The sequence below is a fragment of the Tachyglossus aculeatus genome, chromosome 11 (assembly GCF_015852505.1).
Source record: "Tachyglossus aculeatus isolate mTacAcu1 chromosome 11, mTacAcu1.pri, whole genome shotgun sequence".
NCBI classification, from domain to species: Eukaryota; Metazoa; Chordata; class Mammalia; order Monotremata; family Tachyglossidae; genus Tachyglossus; species Tachyglossus aculeatus.
The window spans coordinates 55,119,788-55,137,485 of NC_052076.1; the positions used below are offsets into that span (position 1 = coordinate 55,119,788).

Sequence of the window (17,698 nt, forward strand, 5' to 3'; positions counted from 1 at the left end):
TTGTCTGCTGTGTGGCCTTGGGCGAGTCGCTTCATTCTTCTGTGCCTCCGTACGATGGGGATTGAAGAGCGTGAGCCCCATGCGGGACAGGGACTGTGTCCGACCTGATTTCCTTGGATCCACCCCAGCGTTTAGTACAGTGCCTGGCACATAGGTCCCAATAGATGCCATAATTATTATTATTAAAAGCGCTCTAGTCAAATCGGAAATTCCAGTCCGGGACTTGGAGGTTCGGCTTAAATTCTCCTCCCCCGACAGAGTTGCCTCAGCTGCCCTCTCTGTTTCTAGGTCGGTACCTGTTCTTGAATGCCATCGCTAACCAGCTGCGATATCCGAACAGCCACACTCACTACTTCAGTTGTACCATGCTGTACCTTTTCGCAGAGGCCAACACTGAAGCTATCCAGGAACAGATCACCAGGTAAGCGGGGGGCAGAGGGGGCGTCAAGCGGATGGTCTTCAACCCTTCTAGCTCCTCCGTTGTCAGTGACTTAACCTTGCCTCTTCCTGGAGGCTTTCGGCGCTAAAATTGCTTCAATTGTCCCACGCCCAGGTGAATGACTACGGTAGTCGCCGAGCAAGCTGAATCTGCACGTCCTCTCGGCTGACGCTTTTTAATTTTCCCTTCTTCTTCACCCCAGGGTTCTCTTGGAACGGTTGATTGTAAATAGGCCACATCCTTGGGGTCTCCTCATTACCTTCATCGAGCTGATTAAAAACCCAGCGTTTAAGTTCTGGAACCACGAGTTCGTTCACTGTGCCCCAGAAATCGAAAAGTGAGTCGAGCGGGTCTTTCGACGCGTCCGGGCCTGGGCTGGGGATCCCACCTGGGCGGCGGGCCGAGCACGCGGCGGCTCGAGGGCCTTGGCAGCGCCAGGGTGCCCGTAACCGAGGGTGAGGAGGCCCACGTTTGCCCCCGCAAGGCTGCCCTGGGATCAGAGTGGTCTCCCAAAGCAGCTGCTCCTGGGACTTCTGAATGTTCGGAAGAGGGAGCGGAGCGGAGGGGGAGGCCTGTTGAGCCACAGGTGCCCGTCTTGGGATTTGAGCGCACCGCCTGGCACCGAAGCGTGCTTTCTCCAGAGCGAGATGGCCGCTTAAATGTGTTGGAGAGCTAGATTACTAGTGGTTGCTTTCAAGGTTGTATTCGGGTGGGACTCATTCTTATGACTGCGAGCTTGTCGCGGGCGGGGGACGTGTCCGGTCACTGTTTCATCGCACGCTCCCAAACGCTCCGTACGGAGCTTGGCCCCCAGTAAGCTCCCGGATGGGACCGAACGCATCTACAAGGGTTACCCGGCGGGAGCGTCCCCCAACAACCGCCCGAACAACGCTCCCTGGCCAGTCTTGGGGTGAAGGAAGGGCTCTGATCCTCTTGTGTCTGTTCAGGTTGTTCCAGTCGGTTGCACAATGCTGCATGGGGCAGAAGCAGGCTCAGCAAGTGATGGAAGGGACCGGTGCCAGTTAGAAACGGAGCGCGCCTCGCAGGTCCCCGTTCCGCCGAGTTCCCCCCAACCGGAGAATCCTTCCGACTTCTTCCCGGCCTTCCCTTGGATTTTGGGTACACACCACCCCCCTCGGGAGGGGGGAAGGGGGCGAGTCTCCCGTGGGCACGTTCCAAAGTTTAAACACATTTTCTGACTCTTGGCCAAAATTTAGAAGATGCTGTGAATATCGTTTTGAACTAGTGTAAATACATGAAAACCGAAAACCTTTTGTCTGGACTTTCTGGGTTTGTGCAAATTGTGTTTAAAGGCAGGGGGGGTAAACTGGCACCTGTCGAGCTTGTAATAAAGGGGCAGCTGCTGATGCCAAGCACTTCTTGTCTGGGGCACATCTCCTCGGCCCGACATTCCTGGACTCCCAAAGAATACTGAAAAGCCAGTTTAAATATTATGTAACTTATTTTTTTTTTCTTTTATGTCGACAGGGGACCTTTAAATCACCAAGTTGTTTAAAAAAAAAAATGTGGACGTGTTGGAATATGGGATACGATGGAATGTGGGGGAGGGTCCGGGGTTAAGGCCCAATGGGTTTTGGTTTGTTTTTTGAGTTGTTTGGGCTTTTTTCTCCTGCCGGCTTTCATTTTTGACTCCCTCAAAAGCTGTCGGCAGGGAGAGCTGCAGTTGGAAGAACTTCTCGTTTCTGCTGGAGAAGATGCACCTCGGGGCCCGCTGGGACGGGGTCAGCTCTTTGTATTAAAGGAACCCAGACCAGGCCCAGAGCTGCTTTATTTTTTTTTTTCCTGACACTTGTAAATTTGTGGGGAGAGAGAGAACAAAATTATATATATCTCTGAACTGCCTTCCCCCTCCTCCCGTTCCTTACTCCCTGAAGCCACACAGTCTAAGTTTGTAAAAAGAAACAAAGGACCAATACAGCCCATTTTGTAAGGATTTTGAATGTTTTGTAAATGTATTGGTCCACGTGTTGTATTTTGTAGCCTTTCTAGTTCCTGGGCTTTAGTTCTCCCACTTCTTGTATGTATGCATACTGTAGTTACACATTAAAAGTCATGACATGCAATCCGGTCCCCTGTGGCTTTCTCGGTAGCAGCCAGCAAGGGCAGGAAAGGCAAAAGTGGACAGTCGTTTAGAGGTCTGAACTGATTTGCCCTGGGCCCCTAATTCTGGACTGGGACCCCACTGGGGCAAACTGGTTTTTGACTGGTTTGGGCTCATCTTCCCTTCTCCCAAGTGCCTCGTTAAGCGGCATTCAGAATCACCCGCCGGGTAAGCCAGTAATAGAAATAATAAATGAGTGGAAGTGGGCAGAGTCTGAATTACCTGCCCTTCTGTTCTGCAAGGGCCGGTGCCATCTAAACTGGACCCATACGGTGAAAGCTGGGCAAGTTAAGCAAATGTCAGCCTTCCGTTCTCTGGAGAGAGCCTTATCGCAAGGCCGTACTTGTGGTTTGGAGAGCAGGGAAGCCTTTAGTCCTACGATGCTGCTCCCGTCACAGCACAGACAGACGAAAGGTGGCGGGGGCGGAAGAGGCCGTCGGGGCCCTGAGCTTTCTAACCCGGGCTGTTGGAAAAATCCCTTCCTGTGAGGGAAGATGTCCTGCCGTGGAATCGCGAATTCAAACCGAGTGCCACTGTGGCCCAGGTTTTCACCTACCCCCTTGCCGCTCGCGGGAGGAAGTTTGGACCTGAGCTGCAACCGGCATGAAGTGGGAAGATAGGCGGGCCAAGAGTAGGACTTTATACACCTGGAAGGGAAAAGCTGCAGGATTATGTACATGTTAAAAAAAACCCCTCCCGTGGCACGGTCCCCGTTAGCTAGTCAGTTCCAACAGTCGATGCAGGATCATTTTCTGGCCGTAGCGAACCTGAAAGGCCTGCCGCTCCCTGGGGCCGAGTCGGGCGTAGGCGGCCGCGTTGTCGAGCAGCTCCTGCTCGGTTTTCAGGTCCGTGGCGTAAGACCGCAACGTGAGCAGCGCGCTGTCGCGGAGGAGCTTCCTCCACGAGGCTCTGAGTTTGGGGATGGTCTCGGTGGTCAGGTTCAGGCCGTCGTCCTCACCGTCGTCTTCCTCCCGGCCTTCGTGCTCCTTAAACTCCCTGAACTCTTCGGCGGGCATGCACAGTACCTGCAGCCAGGGAGAGAGAGAGGCGGACGATGGGAGCCGCTGGAAAGAAGTCTCTTCAGCGGTTAGCCGGTGCATCTAAAGACAGCGGTCTAACTTCCCCTTAAGTCTCCGGGGATCCTGTGTCATCCTACCTTAACCTGGTGTTCCAAGTGCCTGGGAAAACGAAACGTCCCGTTGGAAAAACGCAGGCCTTCTGCTTCTGCAACAGACTGGTGCTGCAACACTTACTCTGGGTGAAGACGTTGCCTCCAAAACCCCCACTAGCACCGTCACGGACCCTCACGTGTCGGAATAAGGACAAGACCCCCAAACTCCAGTGGCCGAGGGGCTCCGGGGGCCCGCGGCCGAGGGACGGTGGAGGAAAGAGGCAGAGGGCAGGCGGGCATCGTTGCCCCAGTTAGACCAGTACACCTAACTGGTATCTGGCTGCTCCTCTGCCCCCCGCCAAAATCCTCTCCGATCCAAACGGATCTCGGGGCACAGCAGTGTGGGGGAGGCCGGACTGCCATCCGAGGAAGAGCGGCTGCCTGCCGTGTGACCTTGGGCAAGTCACTTAACTTCTCTCTGCCTCGGCTTCCTCATATGTAAAGTGGGGATCGACCGTGAGCCCCGGGAACGTGTCCAACCTGATCAACCCCAGCACCGAGAACGGTGCCCGGCCCATAGTAAACGCTTAAAATCCATGAAAAGGAAGTTGGGTGCGGGAGGGAAGACTCCAACTGAGTTGAGATTGGCCAGCCAGTTCCAATCCTAAACAAGGCCAGAGGGAACACCACCGAGCCCAGAACGGCTTAATAAATAACGGAGGGATTCGTGAAGCACTTAATAAAGGCCGGGCACCGTAGTAAACAGCGGGGTGTTCCTTCTCCCCGCGACGGCCTTCAGGAGGAGGCCGCCGTTTTGGATGCCGCCTAACGGGGCCCGTTACCTTGAGCGTGGCGGACAGCTCTTCTTCGGTCAGCACCTCTTCCCAGCCAACCACAAAGGCGCCTTCCTCTCCCACCATCTCCAGCCGGCACAGGAGATCCCAGCGCTCGCGGACCGACTGCTTCTCCGCTTCTGTCTCGGCGCCTGCTTGGAAAACCAGCGGGAAGGGGTGTGGGAGGAAACTCCACCCGGCCCCAATCCTGCCTTCGAGTCCCTCAGCAGCCGGGCCCTGGGGGCGGGGGAGACGGCGCGGGCTTGGGGGCCGGGGGACGTGGGTTCTGAGCCCCGGTCTGCTGTGTGACCTCGGGCAGGTCGCTTAACTTCTCTGAGCCTCAGTTACCTCATCCATAAAGAGAAGCAGCTTGGCTCAGTGGAAAGAGCCTGGGCTTTGGAGTCAGAGGTCACGGGTTCAAATCCCCGCTCTACCAATTGTCAGCTGTGTGGCTCTGGGCAAGTCACTTCACTTCTCTGGGCCTCAGTTCCCTCATCTATAAAATGGGGATTAAGACTGTGAGCCCCCCCTCGGACAACTTGATCACCTTGTAACCTCCCCAGCACTTAGAACAGTGCTTTGCACATAGTAAGCACTTAATAAATGCCATCATCATCATCAAGTGGAGAATAATAATAATAATAATGATGATGACATTTATTAAGCGCTTACTATGTGCAGAGTACTGTTCTAAACACTGGGGAGGCTACAAGATGATCAGGTTGTCCCACACGGGGGGCTCACAGTCTTAATCCCCATTTTACAGATGAGGGAACACAGGCCCAGGGAAGTGAAGTGACTTTCATTCAATCGTATTTATTGAGCACTTACTGTGTGCAGAGCACTGTACTGAGCACTTGGGTAGTACAAGTTGGCAACATATAGAGACGGTCCCTACCCAACAGTGGGCTCACAGTCTAGAAGGGGGAGTCCTCGGTAGGTGAGAGCCAGCCTCAGATTGCACCCCACCTTACTTGCCCCAAGTCACACAGCTGACAGTTGGCGGAGCCGGGATTTGAACCCATGACCTCTGACTCCAAAGCCCAGCGCTCTTTCCACTGAGCCACGCTGCTTTTCATTCATTCAATCCTACTTATTGAGCGCTTACTGTGTGCAGAGCACTGTACTAAGCACTTGGGAAGTACAAGTTGGCAACACAGAGAGATGGTCCCTACGCAACAGCGGGCTCACAGTCTAAAACCATGCTTCTCATGGTTCATTCATTCATTCAATCGCATTTATTAAGCACTTACTGTGTGCAGAGCACTGTACTAAGTGCTTGGGAAGTCCAAGTTGGCAACATATAGAGACGGTCCCTACTCAACAGCGGGCTCACTGTCTAGAACCATGCTTCTCATGGTTAAGTCTCACATTAAGACTGTGAGACTATTAGACTGTGAACCCGCTGTTGGGTAGGGACCGTCTCTATGTGTTGCCAACTTGTACTTCCCAGCGCTTAGTCCAGTGCTCTGCACACAGTAAGCGCTCAATAAATACGACTGATTGATTGATTGATTAAGACGGCGAGCCCCGTATGGGACAGGGACCGTGTCCGACCCCATCACCTTGAAAGCGCCCCGGCGCTTAGAACAGCGCTGGGCACATAGTGAGCGCTAAACACGTAGCGCGATGCTTCCGAAGAGGTCAAGGCAAAGCAGGCTGACCCCCCCCCCCCCCCGCCCCCAGCCGCCGGGGCCGAGCCGGGCCGCCGGAGCGGGGGGACTCACCCTGGAGGGCGGCGGCGCGCACCGTCACCATCTGAATGTCGGCCGTGTCGTCCGTGTTGCCGGGGTAGGGTTCTGCAAAGCCGTACATGTGCAGCAGCTGCCAGTTGGCCATCTGCCCGTACGTGTTGAAGATCTCCTGGCCCTTGGGGATGGGCTGGGTGGCCACCATCCGCAGGCACTCCTGCAACGGGAGGTGGAGGGGCGGCTGGGGGGCGGCTGGGCCCCTAGGACTGCCTCCCTCTCCCTAACCCCGTCTCACAAGGCGCAGTGCTCACCGAGTCCCGCTCCCCGGGGAGGTTCCCGGGCCCTGACAAGGACCCAGCGATCGGATCCGATTCACCCTGTCCCCGTGGGAGCCTTTCTCAGGCCAGGGGGCCTCTGCCGCTCCAAAGGAACAGAGCTGGGACGCTCAATAATAATAATGATGGTATTTCTGAAGCGCTTACTATGTGCAGAGCGCTGGGGAGGTTACAAGGTGATCAGGCTGTCCCACGGGGGGCTCACGGTCTTCATCCCCATTTTACAGATGAGGGCACTGAGGCCCAGAGAAGTGAAGTGAGTTGCCCAAAGTCACCCAGCTGACAAGTGGCGGAGCCGGGATTTGAACCCATGACCTCTGACTCCAAAGCCCAGGCTCTTTCCACTGAGCCACGCTGCTTCTATCGGATCTGATTCACCCTGTCCCCGTGGGGGGCCTTTTCTCAGGCCAGGGGGTCTCTACCGGTCCAAAGGAACACAGCTGGGATGCTCAATAATAATAATAATAATAATAATAATAATAATAATAATAATAATGGTATTTGTGAAGCACTTACTCTGTGCAGAACACTGTTCTAAGCATTGGAGAGGTTACAAGGTGATCAGGCTGTCCCACGGGGGGCTCACAGTCTTCATCCCCATTTTACAGATGAGGGCACTGAGGCACAGGGAAGTGAAGCGAGTTGCCCAAAGTCACCCAGCTGACAAGTGGCGGAGCTGGGATTCAAACCCATGACCTCAGACTCCAAAGCCCGGGCTCTTTCCACGGAGCCACGCTGCTTCTATCGGATCCGATTCACCCTGTCCCCGTGGGGGGCCTTTTCTCAGGCCAGGGGGCCTCTGCCGGTCCAAAGGAACAGAGCTGGGATGCTTAATAATAATAATAATAACAATATTGTTAATATAATATTATATAATATATTATATTAAAATATATAATGATATAATATAATAATGTATTATTAATAATAGCATAATATTATTATAATAGTATTATTAATAATAATGGTATTTGTGAAGCGCTTACTATGTGCAGAGCACTGTTCTAAGCGCTGGGGAGGTTACAAGGTGATCAGGCCGTCCCACGGGGGGCTCACAGTCTTCATCCCCATTTTACAGATGAGGGAACTGAGGCCCAGAGAAGTGAAGTGAGTTGCCCAAAGTCACCCAGCTGACAAGTGGCGGAGCCAGGATTTGAACCCATGACCTCTAACTCCAAAGCCCGGGCTCTTTCCACTGAGCCACACTGCTTCTATCGGATCCGATTCACCCTGTCCCCGGGGGGGGCCTTTTCTCAGGCCAGGGGGCCTCTGCCGGTCCAAAGGAACAGAGCTGGGATGCTCAATAATAATAACAATATTATATTATTATAATATTATTAATATAATAATATATTATATATAATAATATATTATAATATATAATGATATATAATAATGCAATGATAATATATTATTAATAATAATAATAATATATTATTATATTATTAATAATAATGGTATTTGTGAAACGCTTACTATGTGCAGAGCACTGTTCTAAGCGCTGGGGAGGTTACAAGGTGATCAGGCCGTCCCACGGGGGGGCTCACAGTCTTAATTCCCATTTTACAGATGAGGGAACTGAGGCATGGAGAAGTGAAGTGACAAAGTCACACAGCTGGCGGAGCCGGGATTTGAACCCATGACCTCTGACTCCAAAGCCCGGGCTCTTTCCACTGAGCCCCGCTGCTCAACCTGAAAGGGAGAGGGGGCTGCTCACCGGGCCGTACTCCAGGTTGGCGTTGTGATTGGCCACGTGGTTGAGGAGGTCGGCGGCCGGCACCATCATCGGAGGGTTGGGCTCCTTCTCCTCTTCCTCTTCTTCCTCCAGAGGCTCCTGGAAACTGCCGGACAGACCCCCGACCACATTGGGCCGAGCTGAGGACCGAGCCTTTCGGTTCAACGGGATTTACTAAGCACCTATGGTGCGCTGTACTAAGCACCGGGAAAAACAGGTCACTGATAACATCTCTATCTGTTGCCAACTTGTCCTTCCCAAGCGCTTAGTCCAGTGCTCTGCACACAGTAAGCGCTCAATAAATACGATTGAATGAATGAATGAATAATAATAATAACGATGGTGTCTGTTAAGCGCTTACTACGTGCCAAGCACCGTTAATCAAAAACCAGACACTCCCCGGCCTCCAGAAGGGCTCACGATCGGAGGATAGGAATTGGGGATACGGAGGAGATTGGCAACCGGGACGGCGACAAGTACGAGACGGAGCATCGTGGCTACCGAAGTCCGGGTGCAGTGATCAATCAATCAATCAATCAATCAATTGTATTTACTGTACTAAGCGCTTGGGAAGTACAAGTTGGCACAATATAGAGATGGTCCCTACCCCACAGTGGGCTCACAGTCTAGTTTGGGAATGTCTCCGGCTGCGGCTTCATCCTCACCCTCACCCGAGCTTGGAGCGGGGTCTGACGGGAGCCAGAAGGACTTAAGGCCAGAGGGAACAGCACCAAGCCCTGAATGGCTTAATACTAATACTAATAATAATAATAATAATAATAATAATAATAATAATGTCTTTTAGACCGTGAGCCCACTGTTGGGTAGGGACTGTCTCTATATGTTGCCAGCTTGTACTTCCCAAGGACTTAGTACAGTGTTCTGCACACAGTAAGCGCTCAATAAATACGATAGATGATAATAACAGCATTTATTAAGTGCTTACTATGTGCAAAGCACTGGGGGACACAAGGTGATCAGGTTGTCCCGCGCGGGGCTCACAGTCTTCTGCTCTGCACATAGCAAGCGCTCAATAAATACGACTGATGATCCCCACTTTACAGATGAGGGAACCGAGGCTCAGAGAAGTGAAGCGACTTGACCAAGGTCTCACAGCAGACTCGTGGCGGAGCCGGGATTCGAACCCACGGCCCCCGACTCCAAAGCCCGGGCTCTTTCCGCTGAGCCACGCTGCTTCTCCGTAATAAATAACGGAGGGGCTCGTGAAGCACCGACTATAGGCCGGGCACCGTGGTAAACGGCGGGGTGTTCCTTCTCCCCGCGACGGCCTTCAGGAGGAGGATGCCGTTTTGGACGCCGCCTAACGGGGCCCGTTACCTTGAGCGTGGCGGACGGCCCTTCTTCAGCCCGCGCCTCTTCCCAGCCGGACGGGGCCGGCGACTCTCTCCCGGGTCCGTGGCCGGCTGAGGCTCAGCCCCCTTCCCCCGCGCCCCCCGAGAAGAGCTGGCGGAGCGCCGGGCCCCTCACCTGTAGGCCATGACCAGCGCCACGAGTCGGCAATACAGCCGGAGCGAGCAGGAGCTGGCGGGGAACAGATCGGGATGGGCCTCCACGAACGGCAACACGATGCTGCTGTACTCGCGGCTGATGTTCGCCAGGTCCTTCTCCACCGCCTCGGGCACGCCGGTGCCCCGGAGCAGCCGCCCCCGCTCCTCCTCGGGCCTGTGAAGGGGACACGCGCACGCGTGCGCACGCGTGCAGGCCCGGGCTCCTCTCTCACCCGCGCCAGAGGGACGCCCAGTTCTTAGCGACACGCGAGCCCTCCGCTTTCGGGACCTCCGGGATCCTACCCTGCAGGGTGGCTGCGGAAGGCTATTCCTGCCCAGCACCTCCCTGGGAATGTCCTGTAAATAATAATAACGGTGGCATCTGTTAAGCGCTGTTCTAAGCGCCGGGAACTCAGTGGGTGAATTCTGGGACTGTCGGGTAGGGAGCGTCTCTACATGTTGCCAACTTGGACTTCCCAAGTGCTTAGTACAGTGCTCTGCACACCGTAAGCGCTCAATAAAAACGATTGAATGAATGAACGGGGACAGAGAATGTCCTTGGACAAACTCCGTTATACTGTACTCTCCCAAGCGTAGTGCGGTGCTCCGCACACAGTAAGCACTCAATAAATATGACCGATTCAGAGCAGCGGCTCACCCGGGAAGCTGTGGAGGACTGACGGTCGGGGCTTTTTCCCGGTAAAAATCGTATCTAGACCATCTTTTTCCCTGCTTATGTGAGCCTTTTCGGGGATGGGTGGGAGACACCTGAGGAGCCCCAGTCTGTCTCTGGGCTACAGGCTAGCCGTGGTGCCAACAGGCTGTGTGACCTTGCCGGGCAGCTTCCCATGTTTTTTGCCGCCGGTCCCGCCCTCTCGGCGGTTGGCAGTGCCCCGGATGGGAAGAGGCGGAGAGCCCGGGCCCAGATCCCGCTGCCTCTCCTCGGGGGAGACCCGTTTTCCACCCTCCTCCTGCCCACCTGGGGAAAGCCCACTCGCCGATCCGGCCCAAGGTCCGTTTTGGGACCCTCAGCCGCGTGAAATTTCTGGCCGGCAGCCGCCCCAGCCCGGAATCTCTTTCTCTCTCCCGACCCTCTCCTCCTCGGCCCGCCCGGCTCGGGAGTTCCCGGCCCCGAGCGGCGGCCGGAAGGCGGCTGAGCGTCTCACCAAAACATGGGGTGGTCCAGGTCATTGAGGTCGGGCCAGAGAGAGAAGTAGGGGTGCCAGGGCGAGTCGCTGGCTTGGTACTCGTGGAGCAGGGCCAAGAGGAGGGGCACCCAACCGGACTGGCTCTTCAGGGCCTGGCGCTCTGCACGACGACAACTCCCAATCTCAGCCCGGGGCCGGTCCCCCGCTGAGGGCCACCCCACCCCCCCCCGGCCCCCGCGGCCCCCGCGGCCCGGGCCTCGCGTCCTTACCCGCGTGCAGCAGGGCCCGGATGGACGTGGTGTGCTGGGACAGCAGCACGGCCCGCGGCACGGAGAACAGCAGCTCTCCCCGCTGCAGGTCCTCCAGCGCCAGCATCCCGTAGCCGGAAACCGTGCCCACCCGGCTCACCGTCACCTGCCGCCGCCGGGCAACCACGGGCGGGCGGACGGACGGACGGACGGACGGAGGGAGGAAAAGGGCGGCCAAGTCAGAGGCCGCGAACCCCGCCCCGACATATATTATCATCATCAAGTGCCGCCGAGTCGGTGAGCCCACTGTTGGGTAGGGACTGTCTCTATATGTTCCCAGTTTATACTTCCCAAGCGCTTAGTACAGTGCTCTGCACACAGTAAGCGCTCAATAAATACGATTGATTGACTGACTCTTTGGATCCTTTTTTCCCCAGAGTATCCCGCCTTCTGCCATAATCCATAACCTTGCTAACGGCTCTTCCGTTCTCGTTGTTAGGGTCTCTAACCCTCTGTCTGCCTCTTTCACGTTTTCCCTGGACTTCTACCGTTCATGTTTTCTCCAGAGAATTAGTCCTCCTGATTGTGTGTCCAAAATACACACACCCACACACTCCGATATATATACATATATGCGTATATAATAACTGCGGTACTTGTTAAGCGCTTACTGTGTGCCGGGCACTGTATTAAGACTTTTAGGCCGTGAGCCCACTGTTGGGTAGGGACTGTCTCTATATGTTGCCAGCTTGTACTTCCCAAGCGCTTAGTACAGTGCTCTGCACACAGTAAGCGCTCAAAAAATACAATTGATTGATTGATTGATTGTGCCATAATCCGTAACCTTGCTAACGGCTCTTCCGTTCTCGTTGTTAGGGTCTCTAACCCTCTGTCCGCCTCTTTCACGTTTTCCCTGGACTTCTCCTACCATTCATGTTTTCTCCAGACAATTAGTCCTCCTGATTGTGTGTCCAAAATACACACACCCACACACTCCGATATACACACATATATGAGCATATAATAACTGCGGTACTTGTTAAGCGCTTACTGTGTGCCAGGCACTGTATTAAGACTTTTAGACTGTGAGCCCACTGTTGGGTAGGGACTGTTTCTATATGTTGCCAACTTGTACTTCCCAAGCGCTTAGTACAGTGCTCTGCACACAGTAAGCGCTCAATAAATACAATTGATTGATTGATTAAGTGCTGGGGAGGATACAAGCAAATCGGGTTGGACCCAGTCCCTGTCCCACGTGGGGCTCACAGTCTCAATCCCCATTTTACAGATGAGGGAACTGAGGCACAGAGTCCCACCGTCCCACAGCAGACATGTGGCAGAGCTGGGCCTAGAACCCATGACCTTCTAGACTGTGAGCCCACTGGTGGGTAGGGACCATCTCTATATGTTGCCAACTTGGACTTCCCAAGCGCTTAGTACAGTGCTCTGCACAAAGTAAGCGCTCAATAAATACGATTGATTGACTGACACCCAAGCCAAGGCTCTAGCTAGTCCGCCGTGCTGCTTCTATTTACACTGCTTCTATATGTTGCCAACTTGTACTTCCCAAGCGCTTAGTACAGTGCTCTGCACACAGTAAGCGCCCAATAAATACGATTGAATGAATATATTCACACCGTGGCTTCGTGGAAAGATCATGGGCTTGGGAGTTAGAGGACATGGATGCTAATCCCGGCTCTGCCACTTGTCTGCTGTGTGGCCTTGGGCAAGCCACTTAACTTCTCTGTGCTTCAGTTCCCTCATACCACCTGATTACCTTGTATTTACCTAGGCACTTAGATCGGTGCTTGGCACATAATAATAATAATAATATTGGTATTTGTTAAGCGCTTACTATGTGCAAAGCACTGCTCTAAACGCTGGGGTAGATACAAGGTAATCAGGTTGTCCCACGAGGGGCTCACAGTCTTCATCCCCATTTTACAGATGAGGGAACTGAGGCCCAGAGAAGTGAAGTGACTCGCCCAAAGTCACACAGCTGACGAGTGGCGGAGACGGGATTTGAACCCACGACCTCTGACTCCAAAGCCTGGGCTCTTTCCACTGAGCCACGCTGCTTCTGGCACAGTAAGTGCTTAACAAATCCTATAATTATTATCCTATATACACACACATACACACATGTACTTGTTTGTATGTATAAACAATAATAATAATAATGATGGCATTTGTTAAGCGCTTACTATGTGCAAAGCACGGTTCTAAGCGCTGGATATATATATATATATAGATAGATAGATATGGATATATGCAGTAAATATATCATTACTGCAAGTTAAGGAAGAGAGCAAAAATATGGGCCTAGATATGAATGTCAAGAAAACAAAGATCATGACAACTGGAAGTTTTAACACATACTTGGAGTGGTTGGAGAGAGGATTGAAACAGTTGACAATTTATCTCTCCCGGGATCGATGATCAATAATAAATGAACTGGTAGTCAAGAAATGTGCCAAAGATTAATGTTAGAAAGATTTGCTATTAAGAGCCTAGAAAAAGTCATGAAATAATGCTGGTATAGACAACTGCCACAAAAATACAAATCATCAATTCTACGGTGTTTCCAGGGACAGCGTATGGCCCCGAAAGCTCGACGGTGGAAAAACAGGTTAGAAAGAACGATTCTTTTGAAATGTGGTGTCGGAGAAGGCCCGAAAAACGAACAAATGGATATTAGGGCAAATTAAGCCAAAGTGGTCTTTGGACTCGGCTTAGTTGAGCATATTTTGGACGCAGCATCAGGACGGCTAATTCTCGGGAGAAGACGCTCAGGCTGGGAAAAGTCCAGGGGAAACAAGGAAGAGGCAGACCAGACCACGGGAACGGAAGAACCGTTAGAAATCAATCAATCAATCAATCGTATTTATTGAGCGCTTAAAGGCTGCGGATTATTCATTCATTCATTTAATCGGATTTATTGAGCGCTTACTGTGTGCAGAGCACTGGACTAAGCGCTTGGGAAGGCCAAGTTGGCAACGTAGAGAGACGGTCCCTACCCAACAGTGGGCTCACAGTCTAGAAGGGCAAAAGACAGGATGTTCTGGAGAAATATATCCATGGAGTCACTAAGAATTGGAAACAACTTGACGGCACTTATTAGAACGGTGCTTGGCACATAGTAAGCACTTAAGTATCATAATTATTATCATATATAACAGTGCTTGGCACATAGTAAGCACTTAAGTATCATAATTATTATCATATATAACAGTGCTTGGCACATATAGTAAGCACTTAAGTATCATAATTACTATCATATATAACAGTGCTTGGCACATAGTAAGCACTTAAGTATCATAATTATTATCATATATAACAGGGCTTGGCACATAGTAAGCACTTAAGTATCATAATTATTATCATATATAGCAGTGCTTGGCACATATAGTATGCACTTAAGTATCAATTATCATATTAATATTAATATTAAAATTAATATATTACCATAGTAAGCGCTTAATAAGTGCCATTATTATTATTATTATTATTATTCTGTGGGCCTCAGTGACCTCCTCTGTCAAATAGGGATGAAGACTGGGAGCCCCACGGGGGACAACCCGATCTCCTTGTCACCTCCCCAGCGCTTAGAACAGTGCTGGGCCCATGGTAAGCGCTTAATAAGTGCCATTATTATTATTATTATTCTGTGGGCCTCAGTGACCTCCTCTGTCAAATAGGGATGAAGACTGGGAGTCCCACGGGGGACAACCTGATCCCCTTGTCACCTCCCCAGCGCTCAGAACAGTGCTTGGCACATAGTAAGCGCTTAATAAGTGCCATGATGATGATGATGATAATGATGATGGTTGTTGTTATTATCATTGGGCAGAGGGAGGAGGGTTTTTTCCCTGGTGCCCGCTCACCTTGGGGCTGAGCTGCAGGCCCACCCGGCGGCCCCAGCGCAGGAAGGCGGGCAGGGGGTCGGGGTCGTCGCCAGGGTCACCGCCGGGGTCAGGGGTCAGGGGTCGAGGGTCAAAGAGCGGCCGGGCCCGCTTGGCCTGGCTCGCCATAGCCCCACGCCCACGTGCCGGCCGCCCCTGGGCGCGCATGCGCGGGACACGCACAGGCCGGGGAGGGCAGGCACGCATGCGCAGGACACGCCCACGCCTGGCGGGAGGGAGGGGCACGCATGCGCCGGACGCGCCCACGCCTGAGGGGGGGCACGCATGCGCAGGACACACCCACGCCTGAGGGGGGGCCACGCATGCGCCGGGCCGCCCACGCCTTGGGGGGCACGCATGCGCCGGACACGCTCACGCTGTAATAATAACAGTAGTAATGGCATTTATTCATTCAATCGTATGTATTGAGCGCTTACTATGTGCAGAGCACTGGACTAAGCGCTGGGGAAGTTACAAGGTGATCAGGTTGTCCCAAGGGGGGCTCACAGTCTTAATCCCCATTTTACAGATGAGGGAACTGAGGCCCAGAGAAGTTAAGTGGCTTGCCCAAAGTCACACAGCTGACAATTGGCAGAGCCGGGATTTGAACCCATGACCTCTGACTCCCAAGCCTTTGCCCTTTCCACTGAGCCAAGACTGTGAGCCCCCGGTGGGACCACCTGATCGCCTTGTAACCTCCCCAGCGCTTAGAACAGCGCTTTGCCCATAGTAAGCGCTTAATAAATTCCATCGTTATTACTATTATTAACCCATGACCTCTAACTCCGAAGCCCGGGCTCTTTCCACTGAGCCACACTGCTTCTCTATGGTGATCTACAGGTGATCTTCTGTATGAAGCCCAAATGCTTTTTTTGTGCCCTTGACTAGGCTATCAAAACCTTGGCTCAAAGAGCTTGTGTTCTGAATAGTCTGTGCGTCCCTTAAAAGGCCTAAAAACCAGTAGTCTCCACTCAACTTAACACTGATGATGATAAGGATGGTGAAGAAAGTTGTCCAGGATGAGGCATCTCCCTAGCCAGAGATCTTGGAGAGAAACAGCCTAATCCTAGTGGAAAGAACACAGGCCCCAGAGTCAGATGGACTGGGTTCCGACCCCGGCTCTGCCACTTGTCTGCTGTGTGACCCTGGGCGAGTCACTTCATTTCTCTGGGCCTCAGTGACCTCACCTGTAAAATGGGGATTAAAACTGGAGCCCCATTTGCGCCATGACCTATATCCAACCTGATTATCTTATATCTACCTCAGTGCTTACTACGTGGCTCAGTGGAAAGAGCCCGGGCTTCGGAGTCAGAGGTCATGGGTTCGAATACCGGCTCCGCCACGTCTGCTGTGTGACCTTGGGCAAGTCACTTAACTTCTCTGAGCCTCAGTTCCCTCCTCTGGAAAATGGGGATGAGGACTGTGAGCCCCACGTGGGACAACTTGATCACCTTGTAACCCCCCACCCAGCGCTTAGAACAGTGCTCTGCACATAGTAAGCACTTAATAAATGCCATCATCATCATCATTACAGTGCCTAGCACGTAGTGCTTAGATTGAGCCTCCTTTTCCTCTCCTCCTCCTCACCTCCCCCTCCCTACCTCCTTCCCCTCCCCACAGCACCCGTATATATGTTTGTACAGATTTATCACTGTATTTTACTTGTACATATTTACTATTCTATTTATTTTGTTAATGATAATAATAATAATAATGGCATTTATTAAGCACTTACTATGTGTGAAGCACTGTTCTAAGCGCTGGGGAAGTTACAAGGTGATCAGGTTGTCCCACAGGGGGCTCACAGTCTTAGTCCCCATTTTACAGACGAGGGAACTGAGGCACAGAGAAGTTAAGTGACTTCCCAAAAGTCACACAGCTGACAATTGGCAGAGCTACGATTTGAACCCACAACCTCTGACTCCAAAGCCCGTGCTCTTTCCACTGAACCACGCTGCTTCTCTTGATGTGCATCTAGCTTTATTTCTATTTATTCTGATGACACCCGTCCACATGTTTTGTTTTGTTGTCCATCTCCCCCTTCTACACCGTGAGCCCGTTGTTGGGGACTGTCTGTGTTGCCGACGTGTACTTCCCAAGCGCTTAGTACAGTGCTCTGCACACAGGAAGCGCTCAATAAATACGATTAAATGAATGAAAGTACCATAAAAAAAAAAAGGAGTCCCTGTCAAGGTTGGCTTAGAGACCGTTCTGCTCTCCAGTCTGGCGATGAGCTTTAATTCATTCATTCAGTCGTATTTATTGAGCGCTTACTGTGTGCAGGGCACTGTACTAAGCACTTGGGAAGTCCAAGGTCCAGCTCTCCAGTCTGAGGATGAGCTTTAAGACATTGTGCTTCCCAAGCGCTTAGTACAGTGCTCTGCACACAGGAAGTGCTCAATAAATACGATTGAATGAATGAATCTGGGGTGGTCCATTATTCATCACTGAAGGAGCTGATTTGGGCCACTTTTCACGTCTACTTGGAAGCATGTCCTTTTCCGTTTTGCCCTGTGGGACACTTTCTCTTAGAAGAGGTAAAAAAATCTCTCTAGCCCTGGAATCTCTGATTTCATGGTCTTGGCCCAAGGGACACACTTTCTGAACACGCCAGACCCTCTCACGC

The 17,698-nt window shown here is 52.3% G+C and overlaps 2 protein-coding genes across 11 annotated transcripts in view; one reads left to right on the forward strand and one right to left on the reverse strand.

The window, feature by feature from the left end:
- CNOT1 (CCR4-NOT transcription complex subunit 1) overlaps window positions 1-1,815 on the forward strand; it is an 86,783-nt gene extending 84,968 nt beyond the window's left edge. For all 10 annotated transcript variants that reach the window (XM_038753373.1, XM_038753377.1, XM_038753375.1 and 7 more), the window contains 3 exons: window positions 289-421; window positions 642-776; window positions 1,387-1,815. In XM_038753373.1, coding sequence (XP_038609301.1) covers window positions 289-421; window positions 642-776; window positions 1,387-1,465 — 347 coding nt within the window. In that variant the 3' untranslated portion in view covers window positions 1,466-1,815. The remainder of the gene's footprint in view (window positions 1-288; window positions 422-641; window positions 777-1,386) is intronic.
- Window positions 1,816-2,212: 397 nt separating this feature from the next.
- SETD6 (SET domain containing 6, protein lysine methyltransferase) lies at window positions 2,213-15,208 on the reverse strand. Its single transcript, XM_038753383.1, has 8 exons — window positions 15,055-15,208; window positions 11,192-11,336; window positions 10,941-11,082; window positions 9,755-9,949; window positions 8,249-8,372; window positions 6,233-6,413; window positions 4,515-4,657; window positions 2,213-3,586 (listed from the first exon to the last, which is right to left on the reverse strand). The coding sequence occupies exons 1-8, from the start codon at window positions 15,199-15,201 to the stop codon at window positions 3,275-3,277; spliced, it is 1,389 nt and encodes a 462-aa protein (XP_038609311.1). The 5' UTR covers window positions 15,202-15,208; the 3' UTR covers window positions 2,213-3,274.
- Between the last annotated feature and the right edge of the window lie 2,490 nt (window positions 15,209-17,698).

Excerpts from the sequence above, each read along its gene's own strand:
- SETD6 (XM_038753383.1), bottom strand. The coding sequence starts at position 15,201 with ATGGCGAGCCAGGCCAAGCGGGCCCGGCCGCTCTTTGACCCTCGACCC. Across the intron at positions 9,950-10,940 it reads CTGGACCACCCCATGTTTTG|GCCCGAGGAGGAGCGGGGGC; the intron begins GTGAGACGCTCA and ends TCCCCTTCACAG. Across the intron at positions 6,414-8,248 it reads CCAACCTGGAGTACGGCCCG|GAGTGCCTGCGGATGGTGGC; the intron begins GTGAGCAGCCCC and ends CTCCCGTTGCAG.